General features: G+C 36.4%; 1 protein-coding gene across 1 annotated transcript; it reads left to right on the top strand.

The window, feature by feature from the left end:
- The first annotated feature begins 6,413 nt into the window (after positions 1-6,413).
- MAEL (maelstrom spermatogenic transposon silencer) lies at positions 6,414-20,264 on the top strand. Its single transcript, XM_029284891.1, has 12 exons — positions 6,414-6,591; positions 7,660-7,796; positions 9,625-9,715; positions 10,440-10,595; positions 10,998-11,039; positions 11,662-11,789; positions 12,665-12,719; positions 12,807-12,948; positions 15,255-15,317; positions 16,738-16,870; positions 18,818-18,896; positions 20,080-20,264. Exons 1-12 carry the CDS (start codon positions 6,414-6,416, stop codon positions 20,169-20,171), a joined length of 1,296 nt encoding a protein of 431 aa, XP_029140724.1. The 3' UTR covers positions 20,172-20,264.
- The last annotated feature ends 958 nt before the right edge of the window (positions 20,265-21,222 follow it).

Genomic DNA, 21,222 nt, shown 5'->3' with positions numbered 1-21,222 from the left:
TTCCTGTGATTTAGAAATGTTATTGATGCAAAAGTTTCCAACACTGCATTTGCTATTTTGCAGTAATATCACATTGCTAGCTAAATAGTTTGCAATCAGTTACTATTGAACTTTTACACAATTACTATTATCCAGATGTCGTCCAAACTATATCTGAGCATCTTATTTTGTTTCCAAAGTGAAGACACTTGTATATGTCTACATCAAATTATATTGTTATTTTCAAACCACTTCTCCAACTACCAAACTCATTATAAATGATATTTCTGTATTCTTATGTTAGCTACTCTATCCCATATTGTGTCATTTGCAAATAAGATAAGTATCCCACACCCTCTTTACATTCAAGTCACTACTGTATTAAAAATATTAAATAGTAGAAGATCTCAAACCATCTCAAATAGGACACCTGCTTTCATAAAACATACATTTAATTTTCAGTTCCTTTGATTCCATCCCAACTACTAGTTCAGTTCTTAACTGACTTCACATTTATTTTGGGTTGAAACAGAACATTTGGGAAAAATGTTTTTCTCCAAAGAACACTGTCAATATCAATCTACCTACCGTATTATGTAAAGAAAAATACCTAATTCAGCTATCAGATATATTTTACATTGTGGTAAAAAGGAATGACAATGATTCAATACAAGAAGATGGATTTTCTCTGAACATAACTATAAATATTTCTAAAGCAGTTTTCTTCTATTAGTAAATCAATAGTAATAGCACTAGCACTCAGATTTATATACCACCCCATAGTGTTTTACAGCACTCTGGGTAGTTTACAACTTAGCATATTGCCCCCAACAATCTAGATCCTCATTTTACCGACCTTGGAAAGATGGAAGGCTAACCTTGAGTCCTGTCAGACTGTCAGAATTCCAGACTGTGGGCAGACTTTGCATGCAATACTGCATTCTAACCACTGCACCACCAGGGCTCAATAAAAAATAATCACACTTCTATAAAAGCTGTGTATTGTATTGCACTTTCTCCAGTGTTTCTACAGGAATAAAATAGGAGGTTAATGTAGTTATGTAGAGCAGTATCAGATAAAATATGAGATATAGCTATAATCAACAATTCATCTTCATATATGCATATTTCAGGATCAAAGTGATACAAAATGTTTGTCCTACAATTAACTATGAATCATCTGGCTTGTGCTTAAGAAATACTGAAGTATTCAGACCCTTAATTATGTTACAGAAATTTTGTATTTGGAAATTAACTGTTCCTTTATGTCTATCTACGCATTTTTTCAGCACTACTTTTACCTTGCAGCAATTTCCATAGAAACAGTGATTTCTATAGCTCTGTGAGTATCAGGCAGCCCTAAACAAATAGATGTTGCTAAATTACTTCATTGCATTCACTAAAGGCTGGCATGTCACAGAAAGTACTCGTGAAAGCATGCATTGATTTCATATTATTCAATGAGTGAATTTCTTCATGGACTATAACCACTTCCTTCTGCTTGCGCTCTGTGTGGAATCTTTCTCCTACCATTACAATAAATTGGCCTGAGTTGATTTTATGCAAATGTTTTAAAGCATAAATAAATTACAGTTGAAGCTCTTTAATTCATAATATATTGTTTCTGGCTGAATTCAATGAATGTATGTTCTGCAGCCTTTCATTTTAACAACAATCAGAAACATGGATGTAATCTGTACATGCTCATCATTCACATATTTTAAAGCTGTTGCCAAGTTGGTCTTCTAAGGACAACTTACTATCAGGCACTGTACAATAAAGGACAAAGCAAAAACTATTTAGAAGAGTGTCAGACAATGCATGTCTCCCCAAGGTCCAGTGGTGGGATTCAGCCGGTTCGCACACTTTGGCAGAACCGGTAGCTAATTTTTTGTTGCCCAGGCCCAGAATGGACTTCCGGAAGCAGCATCCACACAGAGAACCGGTTGTTCACATATTTGAATCCCACCACTGCCAAGGTCTATATTTAGTTTCCTGCTTTGAAGGTCATGAAGCTATCTATATTTACAAAGCAAAAAACTCTGTCAAATATTGTAGAAAAAGAGTTTGCTATTAGATCCTACTGTGTGCTGTCACCTGATATCTGACTTTATTAATATCTATATGCTGCAATTCTTACACATGACATTTGATAAGTAACAGCAACAGAGTCCCTGGCTTTGGAGATTACAATATGGTATCTTTTATAACTTGGTGCCTTTTCAAATTTGCTGCCAGCCAAGAATAATAGGGAATTGATCTGAGAAAAATCACTATTACAAGGGCATAATTGCACAATTTATACTTAATTACCAACAATCGCACAGATTAACAATGGAAACACCATGAGTGTATTTACATAGGAAAATCAGCCAAATATGACACAATCCATGGAAAAGATATTTAGCATATATCTGGTGCTAGACAATACTATAAAATGATGCCAGTCCTGACTTGTTGGTTTGCAGACAGTTTAGTTGATATTCCAGTAACTTTAACCTTGGTTTAATCAAAGCAAATTAAAATTTAAAGAGTCATGAAAAAAAACAAAGCACCATAGACAGTATGGGAAAAGACTTCTCTTTCCCAAGCTGTGCAGTGTACCTATTTAATGCTACTGCATGCAGGCACATACACATGTTCTAATATAAAACCATTTTCCAGCCCCTTTAATGATGTCAAGAAACTAGATTTCCAAAAACTAGAAAAAGCCTTGAAGAAACTGAGGAAAGTACTTTTGTCACAAACTACCAGAAATCTCTGTGGTTAACCATTGTCACAAATTTACTTTCTATAACACACTTTAACCAAGTTTAGCATGCCCTCAATGTAACCTATTCTTATTTGAGGACAAAACAAAAAATTATAAATCACTTGAAATTAAACTATTCAAATTAATCATTTGAAAGTAATGAATTGTTGAGCATTTCAAAGAAGGTGGTTAAGTTATCCTAAGATCACAGAGAAGAAATTGCTTATACTGACTAATAGAGCGAAAGGAACAAGGGAAATGTAGGTTCTTGACTTTAGGAAAGCAATTTAATCTGTCAAAAACAAAAAGTATGGGTATTCTTTTCCAGCCATTATTTCCTCAAGACTATTAACTACACAATAGTTTAAGTCTCTTTGTTTAACTGCACAATAAAAGCTTCCAACCAGTCGAAGCACATTTTGTTGGCCAAAAAAATAGTATATGACTCATTCCCAATCTCCTCTGCTCTTTTATTCCATACAATAGCTTTGTGTACTTATAGATTGTGTACTTATAGATTAGCTGGCATTCCAAAAGCAGTCTTTTTTATTTGCACGATGTGGTATAGCAGAACAGGTGCCAGAGTTGTCACCCACAAATTTCTGCTCCTAGATACATGCAACTTAGTAGTAAAGGAAAATCACAATAATTCTAAAAATTCTCATAAAAGTAGATTCTTTGGAGAGAATGGTACTGAGAAATACGATTTCCCTTGTAAATGAGCTGGAGGGTAGGAGAGAATATTAGTATAAGTTAGTTTTTAGTGTTATTATCATTTCAAGTTAATGGTGGCTCTTTGTCCGACTGACAGTGAATCTATGAATTCAAGATTGGCGTGGAACATCTCTCCAAAAATTAGTAGATCTTGCAGTTTCAGGCTGAATGTGTTATAAGTGATCTACTTCAAAAACAAAAATAGCAGGAGACACTTAAGATAGCCTTATCTGTACTGAGATTAGACCAGATTCTAACAGATTGGATTACGTTAACTTATTTCAATACTGTTCAGAAAAAGCCTCATGGTAGGTAAAAACTATTTGTCATGAGTTATCTTCAAGACAACATTGTGATCTATGTCCACAAAGAGGCAGTGGAGTGTGAATAGAAAGTTATGTACAGATTTATAGAATTTCTCTGTGTCTCCTCTATTATTCTGCCTGTTCTCTAAGAAATTGCTAACATAATAATTTATTAAACTTGTATGCCACCTGATTTTCAATGAATCTGGGTAGCTCACAATTACATCAAACCAATAAAACATAAAAAGATAAAAACTGATAAGAATGATGCAACCAGGGTCTCACTCCTCATTGACTAAGGCCTAAATGAAGAGCTATTTAATGCCCTTTCCATTTGCTTTTCTTTCTAGGCACATATGAAGAGCATGTTCTGTTGGACTCTTATCATACATGTTGTAACTAGTAGATAGATTTTGCCTGTCCCTATAAGTTGAATAAATTATATATTTTTATTTCCTTTCTATAAAATTATAAAATTACTTTGCTAATCCTTTGTCATATCCTGGAAAAAACTGTCTATGTGATTGCTAACGATTGACTTGATGGCACATAATCATAATCTTTGTTTGGATTTAATTCACACTCTCAGTAATGACGTAAACACACCCAATGCTTCAATCTCCATCCAAGAAGTAAGTTGAGTGACTGCAGTGATTTGAAACAGGCTTAAATTCCAAGTACTTTCTCGCTGACTCAAGGATAAATGAATAGCACTTCAAATCAGCAGGGGCCCAATGTCTAGAGTAGCAATAAATAAATATGTGGGAAGTCAGCCCTCCCCAGGGAAGGAAATATTAAAAAGGCAGAATATATTTCTCCAAAGAATCTTAAAAAGGCAGAAAAGCATGCCCAGTTTTTTTTAATAGCCCCAACTCTTCCTCACCCAAACAGAAACCAGCTCTGTAGAAATGCAGATATCATAATCCATTCAAGGAGGTTGGAGCCAGGAAGCTGGAGCTGATGGGATTAAAAAGACAAAGATCCCTAGAATCAACAACCTCTCACCCCAAAAAAACCCAACACAGGACATAGCCATCAGCCACAGTCCCAGGGAGGCAGGTTTTGACCTTTAGGACATAATAGGATTAATCCAGCACCATCAGAATACCAGAAAGGCATACTCAGAGTCAGGTCAAAGTACATGACACAGGAAATACAAAGCCTCAAACAGGAACAACTCCAAACACAAAAGCTCAGGAAGGTATAAAAACCTACCACTCCCAGCAACATGTGGTCAGCTTTCCCAGAGGCATGCTTCTGTCCGGCTTTGCTCTTCAATAAACTACACCTTCTTTCTAAAGCAGTCTTCATTTTGTTTATTCCCAGCTTGGACTGGACTGATGAAGACTTTTCTTTCACCAAATAAATAAATATTAAAAAATTAATAGGGCCAGCTTGGTCTACCTGTTAAGGCAGGGATCCCCAACCTGTGGGCCATGGCCCACTAGTGGGCCATAAGGGGATTGCAACTGGACCCTGGAAATGGCCGGCAAGCACACTCATGAACATCCCCACTTGCACGAGCAATGGGCAAGTGTGTGCGCACAAACTCCATTTGACTAGAAACCAAGAGACAGTGAGTTCTAGTCCCACTTCAGACATGAAAGCCAGCTGAGTCACTTTGGGCCAATCATTCTCAGCCCAACCACTTCACAAAGTGATTGTTGTGGTAAAAAAATAGGAGGATGTATTAAGCATATTCACCACCTTGAGTTGTTTATAAAAATGGTAAAAGCGGGCTATGAATGAACGAATACGCAAAAATAAAATATGCTATGTTGATTCCTTCAGTTAAGTAAATCAAGATAAAAAATTGCAGAGGTGAGTTTTTGGTTTCTATCCTGCTCAGATTAGATCTGTTACCATACTGTTAACTTTATAGTCTTCTTCCACCAAAGGTTCTACACAGTATTAATGAGAGCGGAAGTGGGGCTCTACTCTCCAAAGGTAACATTATGTTGTTTGTTCTAGCAAGAATAGAAAAACAAACATTTGAACAGACTACACACCTCGGGTCCTTTCCTTTTTGTTCGCATTAAAGGTACTCTTTTTGCTTTTTTATTTTAAAATACTGCGCAGTCTGTTCACCACGGTTGCTTTCTCACCCATTTTTGAATAACCAAACAAATAACCGGTTGTTTTTTTTCTCCAACACTTTAGCTAGGCATTGGGACAGAACTCAAAACTGAACTCTTGCAGTGTTTCTCAACCTTGACCATTTTAAGGCATGTGGACTTCAACTCCCAGAATTCCACAGCCAGCATTGCTGGCTGTGGAATTCTGGGAGTTGAAGTCCACATGCCTTAAAATGGTCAAGGTTGAGAAACACTGTGTTAGAGTTAACAATACTTCGACTATAAAAAAATCGCTCTCTTTCCTGCCACCTGGCGATCGAGCCGACTTTTGCAGCCCAGATACGGAAGCCTTAAATAACGGCCCGTGGGGGGGGGCATTTGAAAGACCCTGGAATGAAGGCAGCAAAATCAGCCCCGACTGTTCTGACGACCAATTAACTCCTTCGGGCCCCGTTTTTTTTTTATTTCTCGTTAGCCACGTGCTGCCTCGGACCCAGAAAGGGCGGAACAGGATTGGCCCTTTCTTCCTTCAAAAAGGCGACCCGCCCCTCTCTTTACCCGCTGATTTCTCCGCAGGCGTGGTGCGAAATGGCGAGCCGTCGAGGAGCGCGCAACGCCTATTATTACTTCGTGCTGGAGAAGCTGCCGGAGCTGAAGCGGCAGGGCCTGGCTGTGACTAGCGTCGCTAACGCCATCCCGTATTGCTCCGATGCCTGGGCGGTGAGGGAGCACGGGGGACCTGAAAAGAGAGAAAGTCCTGGGAATGGCCACCCCTTCGAGTTGAAAGGACCTGATATTTCCTTACTCGTTATTTATAGCGTCTTATAACGTAGTCCGACCGTTCCTAGTATAATGCTAGGAAATCTTTTCTCTCGCCACTACGATTCTTTGGATAACGCTAGAAGATGCTTTAAAAGTGGCGCAATGGAAGGTTGCAGAGTTAAGAAATAATAAAGCCATCAGATCCGGAGGGCAAAAATCAAGCCGATGGTTATGTCGGTTTCTTTTAGATTTTTGCAGCTGAGATCTGGTAGCCATAGTTACAGGTCTTTCTGAAATGGGGCTTGGGTGCTCATTGCTAAAAAAAAGGCTTCTTCCTAAATTTAAGACATTTTTGTTCTTTGCTGCTTTCCAAACCTCGCTGAGGAAAGCTGCAAAATGTGAACACCTGCTTAAACTCTTTACAACAGAATTCATCTGAGTAAACTTTTCCCAAGCGCTGTAATTCCTGGTATTTAGCCATACTGATGGGACTGGCAAATTTGCTTTCTGACCTAAGCAAGGTTTGCTTCCCAAATATTCCTGCATTGCTAGAATGCTTAATGTTAGCAATAGCAATTTCACTAGTATAAAATAGACTTTTATTTTGTTAGATTTTTATCCTACATTATTTTATCGGAAGCTCAAGGCAGCAAACAAACCTAATACTCCTCCCTGTTCCTATTTTCCCCAAAGGAACTATCCTGAGAGGTGAGTTGGGTTGAAAAAGTGAGACTGCCCATAATCATTTCATGCCTAAGGAGAGGCAACTCTCCTGTTTTCTAGGCAGCATAACTGTACATACAGTAAATTGTTTCCTACCTCAGTTTTTGGATATAGAAACAAGATACATTACTTTTAAAATAATTGTTAGAATGATGTTTCAGCCTTTCACTGACAGTATTTATTCAGAATAATGTGCATTAACCTATTACATAACACTTGGGAAAGAGCACCATATGGAAGTTACTGAAGTTAATCTAACATTTGACTAGACTGAATGTTAGCATGTTTGACTTTCCCAATTCAGTACTGCCCAAAACCTGTTGGATTAAGTCAGTGGATGATTTGGCAGAAAGCATCATTAATAGATCATGCAAGGTTTTTAAATTGTTTTTTACTCCTAAGATGCTTAATGAAGAGCAAAAAGAAAAGTATGCAGAAATGGCTCGTCGGTGGAAAGCTACCAAGTCAGAAGTAGTAGTAGAAAAGGTAAATAGAAGAATGAAATGTTTAAAGCCTGTAAATATGCTTATTTTCAAGCACAACTGAGTTTAAATTGGAGAATAAATAATAAAAATTATCTGTAGGTATGTAGAGAAAGGTACTGAGTGCAGGTTCTTGTTGGGTGGATTCTGCATTTTTTCCCATGTTTGTAATGGAGAGCAGATTAGTCTAGATTCATCTCAGTAGATTGAATTTTATAAAAATATGAAGATAACTACAGTGGTTATTTAGCAGCCTTTGATTATGTGCTATCAAATTGTTTTTGATGCCTGACAACCATATAATTTTTTTTCTATGATAATTTATCCATAACCTTTTTTTTCAAGTCTCCCAAATAATGCACCTGTTGCCACTGTAATGGAGTCTATCCACCTTGCTGCTTATAATTTTCTTTCCACTTTTCCCATTATTAGAGCCTTAATGTCATATTTATACATTGAATTTTTTTCCTTGCTGCTCTATTAAAATAGAAAGGAAGTTTCAATAGCAAGATTTCTAGTAATGTTTGTAAATATGTGTTATAATTACTAATAGGCCCTGCAAGGGTATTCAGAATTACAAGAATAGAAGGAAAAATGTAAAAGTAGAGGTATTACTGTCCTCCTATTCCTAAAGACTTTTTTTTGCTCAACTGTGGAAAGGCAAATGGCATAGCTCCTATTCTGATAACATAGGGATGTATATGTAGCTTAAAACAATGTTTCTAGAAACTTAATTTATTTTAGTGAGCTGCCTAGCATTCTTGATGGTGTCAGCCCTGCTGCATTTGCATGAAGATATTATAAACGGATATACACATAATAAATTCAATAATGCTGCTACTATTGCATTCACATATACATGTATAAAGCTACACATTTACATGAATGACTTATGTACTGACTTATGTCAGTAGTTCTTGACTTATGACCATAACAGAGCCTGCCTGTTAACAGTCACAAGTCGTGATGGTTGTTAAGTCAGGTGCCCATGTGATCACTTAATGACTCCAGTTCCTGCTCTCCTTATGGTCATTAAGCGAATATGTGGGCTGCTAAAAGGAGCATGTGGTGCCTCTGGTGGAAGGCTTAACTCAGTATCCCATTGCAGTACCTCCTCAACTCATATGTGGCCTCCTAGGCCTCACCCACCCTCTGAGACACCTTGTTCTGCTTACCTTGAGTCTGATTTCCTTTCCCATTGAGTCCCCACAGGCCTTGGGCCTGCTTCTCACCTTGCTGGGTCTAACTGCAATGAATTATGACCACTCCTAAACGGCGCCCATTTCAGGACTGTGCCCCATGACCTCTGTACATAGGGAGGCCAAGGGATGGAGTAGCCAGCTCTCCATTCCAAAGTCAATCTCCTGAATTTTCCAAAATGGCACCGACTTCTGTGATTGTGTCAAACAGCCTCCATGCAGGAAGACTACACAATTCCTGCCTGAAGGAATTGTACAGAGAAAAAAAATGCCCAAACAGGCCCAAGATGGGATGGAGAAAGATAGACAATCTGCAGTCATAAGGATGGATGAATTGCCAAATACCTGAATTTTGCTCATGTGACTGTGAGGGTGTTACAGCAGCTGTAACTTCAGGCAGAGGTCGTACATCCCTTAATTTGGTGCTATCATAAATTAGAACCATCGCTGAACAAATGTTCGTTAAGTTGAGGATTTTCTTATAGTTCTGTGTGGTATGTATCATGGCATAAGCTCATTCACAGGTTTCTATGTATATTGTCAAATCAAACATAGCATTGTGCCTAGAAAGGAACATTCTAGATATGTTTTTCTTGATTTGGTAAATATTGAATGAACAATTATTTTTTTTAGCCACCTAGAGAAGTCCCACTACCGTTTCCTACTCAAAGTCAGGATACGATTCCTGTTACAAACCGTACAAGTCCATTTAAGTATGAACAAGGTAAAGTATAGCTTAAAGACAACCCATCTCTTGAGCAGTTTAGTCTAAATGTTCTGTGAATGGGGTAGGAGTCAGGAGATGATATATGTATCAGGAAAGTCCCAAGGAAACAGTAGGGAAAATTATAAAAATGAAATGTATATAAAGTAAGGCCTTAATACTGTCCAAGAAATGTAGCAGCATGCAACAAATGAAAAGGGCTTGATTATAGGATAGGTCAAGTAAAGCTATTGAGCTGATGGGATAATCACTAGTAAATGAATTGGAACAAATGGTAATTAGTATTGAAATAAGTTGTTTTGACCTCGTGTTTTTGTTTACATTGGTAACTGCTTAATCCTTATTTCATGAGTTGACAGATTAATTCCATGAACTATTTTTAATTATAAATCATTTCATGTTATTTGTGGTTTTGTATTGTTTTGTTTTAACATTTAAATGTTTCAAGAATTTTAATAAAAGAGCAGGGATTGAGAAACAATATGAAATTTAACTTGAATAGTTAGGCCAATAAACCAGGATTTTAGTCGATGAAATGCAGACAATATTCAGTTTTCTAGGGTGAAAGCTAGAATCCTATATTAGGTATTTAAAATGCTTTTAAACATACCGAATATTTATTGTTATTTATTAAATTTTTGTGCCTCCCATATCATCTAGAAGCAATATATATATATATATCACATAAAATATATTGCTAATTTGATTTAAATCATTTTTTCAGTTGTGCTCGAAACTCCGTTCTACTTTCTGAATATCTTCAGTCATGGAGTGTTGCCTCCTCACTGTAGTCAGCGTTTCCTCCCTTGTGAAATTGGGTGTATCAAATATTCACTTAAGGATGGCATAATTGCAGAATTGCATCATTTTATAAATCCTGGTAAGTGTTGGAAAAAGGAGAGAATGAATTTGTTCTGATTCATCTGAAAGTAGAAGGGGCATAGAGATTTAGTTCTATTCTAAAAGAAATAGGTTTCAGTTTGTTCAAACAATCTGGTTTAGTAACTCCTGCATACTGAAAAAATAAAAATTGTAATGGCCAAAACTCTTTGACAATATTATTCTGACTAATTGATCATGATCAAATAAACATATCTCCAGAAAAAAAAGTGTTTTGTCAAAATCTGGCTAATGTCTTGCAAGAGAAGTACAGGTAATTCTCATTCAGTGACCATAAGAAGTTGGCACTGAATGTGAAGGGACAGTAAATTATAGGTATTTGGGTAACAATTTAGCTATCCTACAAAGTTAATGTATTTTGTTTGATTTTGGTGTTCTGCAGGAGAAGTACCACGAGGTTTTCGATTTCACTGCCAGGCTGCAGGTGAGTATTGCACAAAAGCTGAAACAAAGAATTAGTCAAGAAATTTGAATAAATTTTTACTCATTTTTTTCCTCATCGCAGTTGGGTATTGTATCCGATTTTCTGAAACATTTGATTTTACCTGTATAATTTATTCAGTGTAGCATGCCATTGTTAAGAAATGTCAGCAACCTCACAATTATATACCTTTTTTAAAGCTTTCATTTAGGTTTTTTTAGTTCTCATTGTGGCACTTGTATTATCTGATCTACAGAATTGATTGAACATTCAATATTATATTTTTTTTGGTAAAATTCAAGCTAGAATTTTCCCCTGACTGATAAAGCAAACTGTGTTTATGGGTAGTACTTTAAATCAATAATATAGCAGAGTTCAAATGATGTTATTTCAAAAAGATGCCTTATATAGGGACATTTTATTGTACGTTTATGACAAACATTTTTACTTGTCTATGAGACTAGTTTTGTTCTTGTTGAATATTTTAATAAAAATCAAATGGTTAAGATATTTGAGCTTTGATCATAGAGCTGATATATAGAACTTATAATCTATAAGTATACTTAAGATTAGAATATGTATGAATGATACTTTGCATCTTAAAATATTTCAAATATTCCTTTAGGTGATACTACTCATAAAATTCCCATATCTGGATTTGATATTGCAACTGCAAGTTACTCAGTTGTGTTGCATGACCTATACGCGTTCATCAAACCACAAAGGGGCAACTGGCCATCTGTATATTGTAAGGTACATTGACTTGACATTCAAATTTCTGAGAAGTAAATAAGAATATCCATCCAAATATGTTTTCACATAGAGGAATTCATCCACAGGGATAAAGCCTTTTGTTTACATTAATTAATTAAAAGGCATTTGTTAAGCTCATCTAATCTGAGCTTTCAGAGTTAAAAAACGTTCTTGGCTGTTTTGTTCCTCAAACATTTAAGAGTAGATAGGTGTCTGATGTTTCTACCATTATTAAAGTATTCTAACCCTTGCTAACTTCATGTAAACCAAGGTCAGCATCCCCAACATTTGACCCACTATTAAAAGATTCACATAGGTATCGAAATCATTTCCATTTAAGTTCATGTACTATCTATCCAACTGTCTGCCTGTCTGTTTATATTTTACATTTCTCAACTGTCCATCTTCCTCAAAGAGGGAGTCTGGGCAGTGTACAATAAAGTATCAAAATATAGAACACTATAAAAATTGAAATGTTAAGTTAAAATTTTAAAATTAAAAAATTTCAAAGAGGCAAAAATAATTAAATCTTGTTAAAAATTAGTTGACAAAGGCATAGGAAGGCAATCATTCTAATAACTTATTCCATGGTTTTGAACACTTAGTTTGTGTAATACATTGGTAGTTTATAAATTTCTATTTCTATATTGTACATAATTATTTGTATTTATTGTTGTTTGGAGATTTGGGGGCTGTTGATCCATATGTGCAGAATGCATCAAATGGCATTTTAGCTAATCTTAATGTGAAGGTGATCTAATTAGGTAAATTGCAGCCATAATAGATTTAAGACATTTCAAGAGAAAGCAAGTTCTTCTGTTTCTCTTCAGTATCTATGTAAATAGATATTTAATTCCAAATTTTTATTTTTGTAGTCTGATGATCTCTTCATAGTTAACTGGTGCCTAAAATATATGGCTAAAGAAACAGGTAAGAAACTGCTACCTTTATAATAGAGAAAATATCGTTACACATATCTTTTAATAGCCTTGATGTTAAAATCTATTTTCTTAATAGGCACAGTCAATCATCTAAAGCTTTTAAATGTGGAGGATCTTGTTGTGGAGCTGTATCATCAGAAACTTCAAAAAGAACCGTCTAAAACTTGGGTGTGTAACACACTGGATGCCTCCATGTGGGATTACTCAGGAAACACCAGGTATATTTTCTAATCTGCTCCCTTTTTTTTCGCATTCTGAAAAAGCCATAAATTCTCTCTTGCAATGCTTTATCTACTCTAAATAACATTTTTTTTCAAATTACACCTTAATATGGTTTTGATCATTCTTTACCTTACTGCATAATGTTCATAGAAATAATTATTTCAGTTTGTATCTTGAAACTCTCAGAATATACAAGACCATTAGCAGGGGAATAGAGTACTTTTAAAATTATGAAGGGATGCATTATTTCTATGACCGGGGAGGGAAAAAAATCTTCAAGTAATTGAACTTAATACTTGATGGTTAAGATTCCCAAAGATACCACGCTGATATGTGATAATTGTTTTGCCACCACATGCATTTATGACTGTTGCAGAACCCCACATTCATTTCCTCCTCTGCCCACTTCAGTTCCACCCTCCCACCTATTCCTCCCCCTCTCCATATTTCTGTCTTTTTGGCTGCCCTACACAGCACGACTGAGATGAAAAAGCCATTGTCTTCTACTGTTGCCCTCTCTATTCCCAGCTTACATTTGTTCTTTGCTTTGCCTGTCCTCCGCTGGACTCACTGATACCAACCAGCCTCAAGATCTACTGCATGAGGCCTCTGTCAGCCATGCTGTCTGCAGGGTGTCCCTCACCAGTGCCTCCCTAACTGCCAGGCTCCTGGTGGACTTATCCTACTTCAGCAGTCTTTGTTCCTTGCAAAAAATACCCCCTTCTTGCTACTCAGTGGAAGGCTCACGCAGGCTAGCAAGTGGCATGGAGAACTTGCAGCCCTGTCCAGGTGGGCAGCAGGATCCAGAGAGCTACTCTTTAGATAGCTTCCTCTTTTGTGCAGGACAGCAATAGAATTTTGTGCAGAGCATGTAGAGTCCTCTCTAGGCCAGTGACAGGCTGAGATTGCTGGTGTCTGGCAGGTCTACCAGAAGCCCTGCAGCTAAGGTGATGGGGTATGGGGGAAATGAATCTAGTGCCAACAGAGTCCCTGCCCACTCTGTGACAGCTGTCAGAGTGCAGTAGAGGAGAGATGAGGCAAAGAAGACAAGGGTTAGTTGGGGCGATGGGGAAGAGCAGCAGCAGGTAGGTGGTAGAATATGATGCCTACCATCTTATCCATGCTGGGCAAGTACATCAAAATAACAGAGATGGGGGAGGAGATAGGTTGGTGGAAGAGTTGAAGTGGAGAGGCAGTTCATCTAGGGCAGGAAAAATGTTAGATCCTTGCCTAACAACTACATCCAGGGCTGCTATCACTAAGTAGCCCACTTGTGATGTTTTGTTTAACTGCTTTGCTTGGTGACAGAAATTAGGGTTGTAACCCAAGAACTACCTGTATTCAGTGACTAGAATTGGATAAAAATGTATAATAACCTAAGTACATTACGTAAATCTCTCTTGAGCAAAAGCACAAAGTCGTCTCTGTTTGAGGCAGTGCTTCTGAAATCTGGGGAAATTATCCCAAATTGGGTAAAAATATTTTTTCTTTAGGTACCAACAAACCTATTATGCCTCATAACAGGCATATTTAAATTGACTTGCCAAGTGCACTAAATTAGAACATCTCCCAAAGTATTCTTATTAAGATGAAAATCAATGATATTATCAAGGATAATTTGTTGAAATAACGTAAAGATCATTCAGCAATGTTGTTTTTAATGATACGGGTTATCCTCAAGTTAACATTCATTTAGTAACCGTTCAGAGTTATTACGGTACTCAGAAAGGACTTACGATCAGTTTTTGAAGTGTGATAGGACTTTCTGATAAATGATTTTGGGTAATGAAAGAAAAATTTTGGAAAGCACTGGTTTAAGGGATTTAACAAAATAGTCAAAACAAGAAGTATAATGTTTAATCTGCTAAACAGTTGCCAAGAGTTTTATATTTATACATAGAATGAACAGCTAATAATTACTGTGGGGGTGATTTTAGTTATTTTTTTCAATAGAACTATAATACTTAGATATTGTGTATGTGTAAAATATGTACACGTGTATATTTTAAATTTACCTTTTTAGCAAGTTTTATATTTTGATGCAGAAAAAAATAAGATTAACCTAAGTAGATTTGATTTTAGTCTTCTGGCTAAAATAGACCTAGACTTTTGAGATGCTTTTGAAAATGTTTAAAAATCTTGAACTATTCAAATAGAAAATTGCAAGAGCGCCTGTACTTAGTGTTGGTTGCCATGCATTGGCTCAACATTATTCATTTTTTTAACATTCCAAATTCTGTCTAATTGTTGCAATATGTATTTGAAATTATGGATTCATTATAAAAATATGGTTTATATTTAGGTGTCAGTGGCACGACAAAAATGATATTGTATTTTGTGCTCTTGCTACATGCAAGAAAATTGCGTAAGTATACATTTTTATTTTACTTTGTATAAAGCTTTTGCACTTTGGTTAAAAATAAAAAGCTCTTTGGTATAATGGTTAACAAGAAGTGAGAAACTGAAAGACTATGACTTCTAGGGCCACCTTACACACAAACCAACTGTGACCTTGGGCCAGACACATTCTTTCAGCCCTAGGAAGGAGGCAATGGCAAACCAGTTCTGAAAAACCTTGCCAAGAAAACTGTAGGGACTTCGCCATGCAGCTTCTAACAATTAGACACAATTGAATAGAAGAAGAAGAAAAACTACTTTTGGAAATAGAATGTCAGTTGTATGATGTCTGAGGTTATTTTCCAGATAATTTGTGGACTTTTCTGACAATCAGCAATTATCTTAAGGTTCTGCTATTTTGTATTGTTGATGACGTTAAAGAAAGAATATATTTTAAGTTAATCTAACTAAAATCAATATTACAATTTAGTGAATCATTTCTGGTAATGGAATTTGAATTGCCGTTGCTCTCAAATCTCTTGAGCAGATTTTGAGGGGATGCAGAAAGGAAGAGAGGACTCAAAAATGTTGTGTGAATTTTCTAGACTTATGATACTTGGGGACTTCAGTCTATCCTTTCTAGGAGGGAGGATCTGAGGTTTGCCACCATGACAGCCATAGGTCATTCAGGGCCTGTCACAGGGTGTGGCTGCATGTCTAATCTGATTTTCCTGTCAGAACAATGGCAATGGGATCTGGAATTGGGGGAATTCTCTATGATTCCTTTGTCAGGCTCAGATCACAGCCTAGTAACTGGGATTTTCTTGCACTATTTAGGGAGGAATACCTATTCAGTTCCCTGCTTCCAGTGACTGATTGGCCTATATGAGTTCCAAAGGAAGCTGTGATTATTTCCTGATTGTTTGCTGCATGATCCAATTGAGGACTTGGTTATCACCTGGAATAGGAGTGCAGCCAACACCTTGGATTGGATCACACTCATGCAGCCTCTCTTCTTTCATGGATCCCATTATTCTCCATGGTTTACAGAAGAGTTGAGGGTGGTGAAACAGATTAAAAGTCCTGGACCACTGCTGGTAGTCAACAAAGAACAAACTTGACCAGTAGTGGTTTACATCTACTATTAATACCCAACTTGTGGCGGTAAGGGTGTTAAAACAACAGTATTTTTCTGCCTTTAATGTGTCTCAGATAGCTGACTGGCAACCCTATTTCGGGTGACTTCAACCCTTTTGTATAGAAAAACACTGGGGTGCAGCTACAAGGCTAGGTGGAGAAATTTGCAGACCATGTCAGACAAAATTACTTAGATTTACTTCCAGTTGGATGCCATCTTGGTACAGGTCATATTACTTGAATTAATTACATTTGGATTTTTCTTCTGTTACACAGTTTGTCTCAGTATGTGGTTTTGCTATTCAATTTAGATACTGCATCAGTAATTCTCTAGCAAATATGTATGAAATCCAATTAACTGCATCTCATTTACCACTAACTGAGAAGAACTGTAAGAATACAACAAACCCTAAGATGATAGTGCTGGATGCTAGACGTTTCCAGGTCAGTTTACTGTTTTTTCTTTCTTCTGATATACTGCTTATTTTGAGTGTGTGTGTGTGTGTGTGTGTGTGTGTGTGAGAGAGAGAGAGAGAGAGAGAGAGAGAGAGAGAGAGAGAGAGAGAGAGAGAGAATAAGAATGAGAGTGATTGTTGGGTTATGTTTTAAAGTGATGCCATAAGGTCTTCAGCTAAGTATTTTTCCCCTTCATGTTTTCCAGCATTTATCAGCATTTCATATTGATCCTACTAATATATAAAGGGAGACTTAATGAACAAATAATATCAAAGTTTGGTTCTTTCATTTATTTCATAAAATCATCCAATATCTCCCCTGTTCAATTCATTTAAAACAATAACTAGGGCCAGTTGTGTGAACACTTCATTAAACATCAGGACTAATTTGGGACAGCTATATCCTTTATGAATCTCATAACTCTTTATTTCCTTTGCCTATTGTTAACCCAGAGATTTCAGAAGCACATGATTTACAACTCTGTAGAGATATCCGAAGTTCTCCACAAAATTTATTGATTTTTTATTTATTAAATGTCTGTACCACACATTTCCCCTACAAGGCAACTCAGGGCAGGATAACGTACAGAAAGAAGTAAAAAATAGTTTAAAAATTAAAAGATTAAAACAAACAAGAGCCAAGAGGCCAGCCAGCAAAGCCAGGTTTTGATACCCTTCTGGAAGGCCAAAAGGGAGGGGGCAGTTCTCACCCCTCGTGGTAGAATGTTCTTTTTGGGCCAAAAGACTCTTCTCCTTGGTCCCACTTCCTTCAGTTCCTTAGCACAGAGTTCCCCAACCTTTCAGAATTGGCGGCCTGGAGCGGGGGAGAGGGGGAAAAGAAGGAATGGTTTTGTGGGGGAGCTGAACACATGCGTGCACGAACACCTGTTGCTCACGTGAATAGGACCATGAGCACTCGCATGAGTGAGGCCACAAATGCCAGTGGCGATGCTCACACATGTGAGGCCACAAACGCCTGCAATGTGACACGCAATGGGCCACGCGAACACCCCACAGGTTGGGGACCCCTGCCTTAACAGACAAGATCTCTAGTAGGCCTCTTCCAATGGCACAAGTGGGGCAGGCTCCTTAGTTAACCCTGGACCCATGTTATGTAGGGTTTTAAAGGTATATATTGTATAGAAAAGTTACAAAACTATTTCTAAAGGTCTGGGTCTTCCTCAATCCTTAGTCTGAAAAATAGTTTTACTAGATTATATGTAACTCTGGATTAAACTGTTGAATTCTTGGTGTTCTCTGAGCTTGATTGTTTGGTTGTAGATATTCTCTAATTTGATAATATACCATTTTGAAATGGAGATGATTAACAAGTTTTCCTAAGAATGGTCATCTTGCGAAATAATTTTATGAGTGCTGCTTAAAAGTATCCAGTAAATCACAGAAAACCTCAGAAAAACATCCAGGGAACTCCAGGCTTTTTTATCTTGGGTAAATTTTATGTCATCACTTCATTCTCAGTAAAATGGATTCATGGGCAAATAGCAAGGCAGAAGCCATTGCTCATTAAGAACATTGACATTGGACTGAAGTTCACCATAAAAAATGTTTGGTTGAACCTTTCATCTTTGGAAAAATGGTCTATGGACAAGTGACTATTGTTTATATCTTTTGTAGACTCTTTGCCAAGTTTTAGTATTTGCAGATATGTTATTTATGTTTCTGTTTTTAATAATTATTTCAAAATGCTTTACTACTAATAGTACAGTAAGTTGTTTTGGAAAATTTGAATTTCAAGTTATAAATGTGTAAGTAGGTTAATGGTTTTGGTTGTTGGCACACTTAAGTATTAAAATCCACTTTGCCTTTCTTTGCAAAAAATACAATGACCAAATGAATGAGGTGGGGAAAAGAAAGCTTGCAAAATTCAGTCTCTTTATAGCATACATATATAGGTGATCTTGTGTTTAAACTGCAGAAAGGAAAAGTTGGGAACACTGGAAATGATAGTTATTTCAGATCTCTTAATAAGGATCATGGTGCCACACACTGTAGTGGTAAGTAGAGATTTATTTTGCAAATTCAGATGTGAGGATAACATACTACTCTTAAAAAATAATACTAATTGAAATCCAATAACATATCTCCTCATTGAAGTATATCCTTATGTATGTCAGGTCTTAATAAGCTTTATCTACTAAAGCCACACTCAAATTGGGCAGGATTAATACAAATAATAAAATTATTCTAGTCGTTGTTAAACATTTGAAAAATAATTAAATTATATTATAGATAATTCCTGATAATTATTTAACATAATTATTTTAACTAACATAATTATTTAAACCATGTAGTTTGGTTGTAAATTTTTGACAGGTCAGACGAATGGCTCTGGGGTGGTATAGATTGTGCATTTCTAGTCTTTTCTTTTTCTTTGGAAGAAAATGTAGGCAGTTGAACTTCTCAAGCTAGCTGATGATACTGTTCTGGCAAAAGGTATTAAATAAAGTAATTTGCTTCCTGCTTAATTCTTTGGGATTACCATAATAATAGCTGCATTTTCAGATGATGTCCTGTTTTCCACAGAGAAATCTGAAAAACTGTTCTCCCCTCCGTTCCCAGGGTTGGGAAGGAAGACAGGCTGTACTCAATCACAAATAAATGTCCTGTATTGTTGACCAGTTGTATTTACTGGCACCTCAGTTAGGCTTGTTACTTCTTGAACGAATTAAAATGTTACAATAATTTCTAATAATTTTAAATATGACCCCGTTTGAAGTTCAGTTACCTAATGTGGTTATATTATCTTTGGCTTCAAGACAGCACTTAGCCAGTTTTGTCTTGGCTTGGAAATTAAGTGGGTCAGGCTTGGGTAGAACTTGGGGAAACTATTGGCAACACAATTCAGATAGCTAAGTTAGGAAATCACAGCTCATTCTGGAAAAAGCCAGTGGCAAGCCCTTCCCAAGAAAATGTAATGGCTGTGTCCATATCATCACAAGAACTGAACTCAATTTCAGTGTACCTTTCCTATCTTCCCATTTTGAAAAAAATATTCCATTCCTTATCTGCTAAATTTCTGTGGAATAGAGATTCTTTTTATTTCCAAGGCATACTTATTTTAAATTGTGATGGGTGAGTTTATGGAGTATGTGTGCATGTTGAATTTGTGTAAATTCTGTGTAATCCTATGTAAAGCAATGTAGCTTACATATTGACAGCAGTGCATTTTTTTTAAAGGTGTAATTCCCCCAGGAGTGAACATGATGCATGAACCCATCCCTAGAAGTGGAAGAGGAATTGCACAGTTTCTAAAAAGCACTTTCAAGTAGTCCAACAGTTAGAAGCATTCCATGCTTCTGTATATGTAATTATAATTATCATTGGAAATATAAACATATTACATTTATCTGCTATATGTGTTATATTTTTATGAAAAAAAATCATTTAGGAAAATTTTGTTCTTACAGTAACATGTTTTAGTTGCTATAAGGCAGGCTATGATGAATATTTCTCTGATTAGGAATGTTTAATGAAAATTAGAGGAGACTGAATCAAATGAAATTAGTAAGAATAATTTCTCAAGCAATGCTTTGATTGCTACAAATCATTTTTTAGAGTACAAAGATTAGCCACCTTTTTTGCTTTCCCACTGAAGTTAATTTTGCTCTTTATATAAGAAATCTTTAGTAATAGGATAATTTTTCATAAAACTACTACCACTAATGGTTGTTGTTTAGATTTTGTGCAGTTGATTGAGTGTATTATAAAACTCTTATAGTACCCAGGAATTAGAAATTGTAAAACAGTAGAAGTTATTCTGCTATTGTACAAATGCCATAACAAGGTAATAAAAGCTATTTATTCCTTAGGATTTCTTTCAGGATACCTATAAATCAAAACCATGTTATATCAGTCTTTCTTAAACCAATATTAAACTACTGTTCTTATTTTACTAACCATTTTCTGTCTGAATTTTTTGGTGTCCAAAGTGTGCCATATAGGAATGGGAAATTGCAAAATATAACATAAAATAATATGAAAGCAAATGGAGACTAGACTGTTGTAGAGACAGATATTGCATTCATATTGCCTGAACTGACTAGTGCAGTGTTATGTGAGGTATGAAAACTGCATTATTGTTGTATGCATCTAAAGTTGTTGATCTCTTCAAATAGAAGTTTCAGAAAAGAGAATTATTTTGTATGTCAAGCATGATAGGCCTATAGGCCTATGAACAACTCTCTAAAGCAGAGGTCCCCAATCTTTTGGGCACCAGGGACCGGTTCCATGGAGAAAGGTTTTCCATGGACCAGAGAGTGTGTGGTTTTGTGTGCTGTCTGCATCCCACAGATGGAGCTTTGCTTGTTTGTGCGGACCGAT

Source organism: Protobothrops mucrosquamatus, unplaced genomic scaffold (genome assembly GCF_001527695.2).
Source record: "Protobothrops mucrosquamatus isolate PMUCROS unplaced genomic scaffold, P.Mucros_1.0 scaffold1070, whole genome shotgun sequence".
Taxonomy (NCBI): Eukaryota; Metazoa; Chordata; class Lepidosauria; order Squamata; family Viperidae; genus Protobothrops; species Protobothrops mucrosquamatus.
Note: the sequence above shows the minus strand (reverse complement) of the source record. Positions and strands in the feature narration are given on the sequence as shown.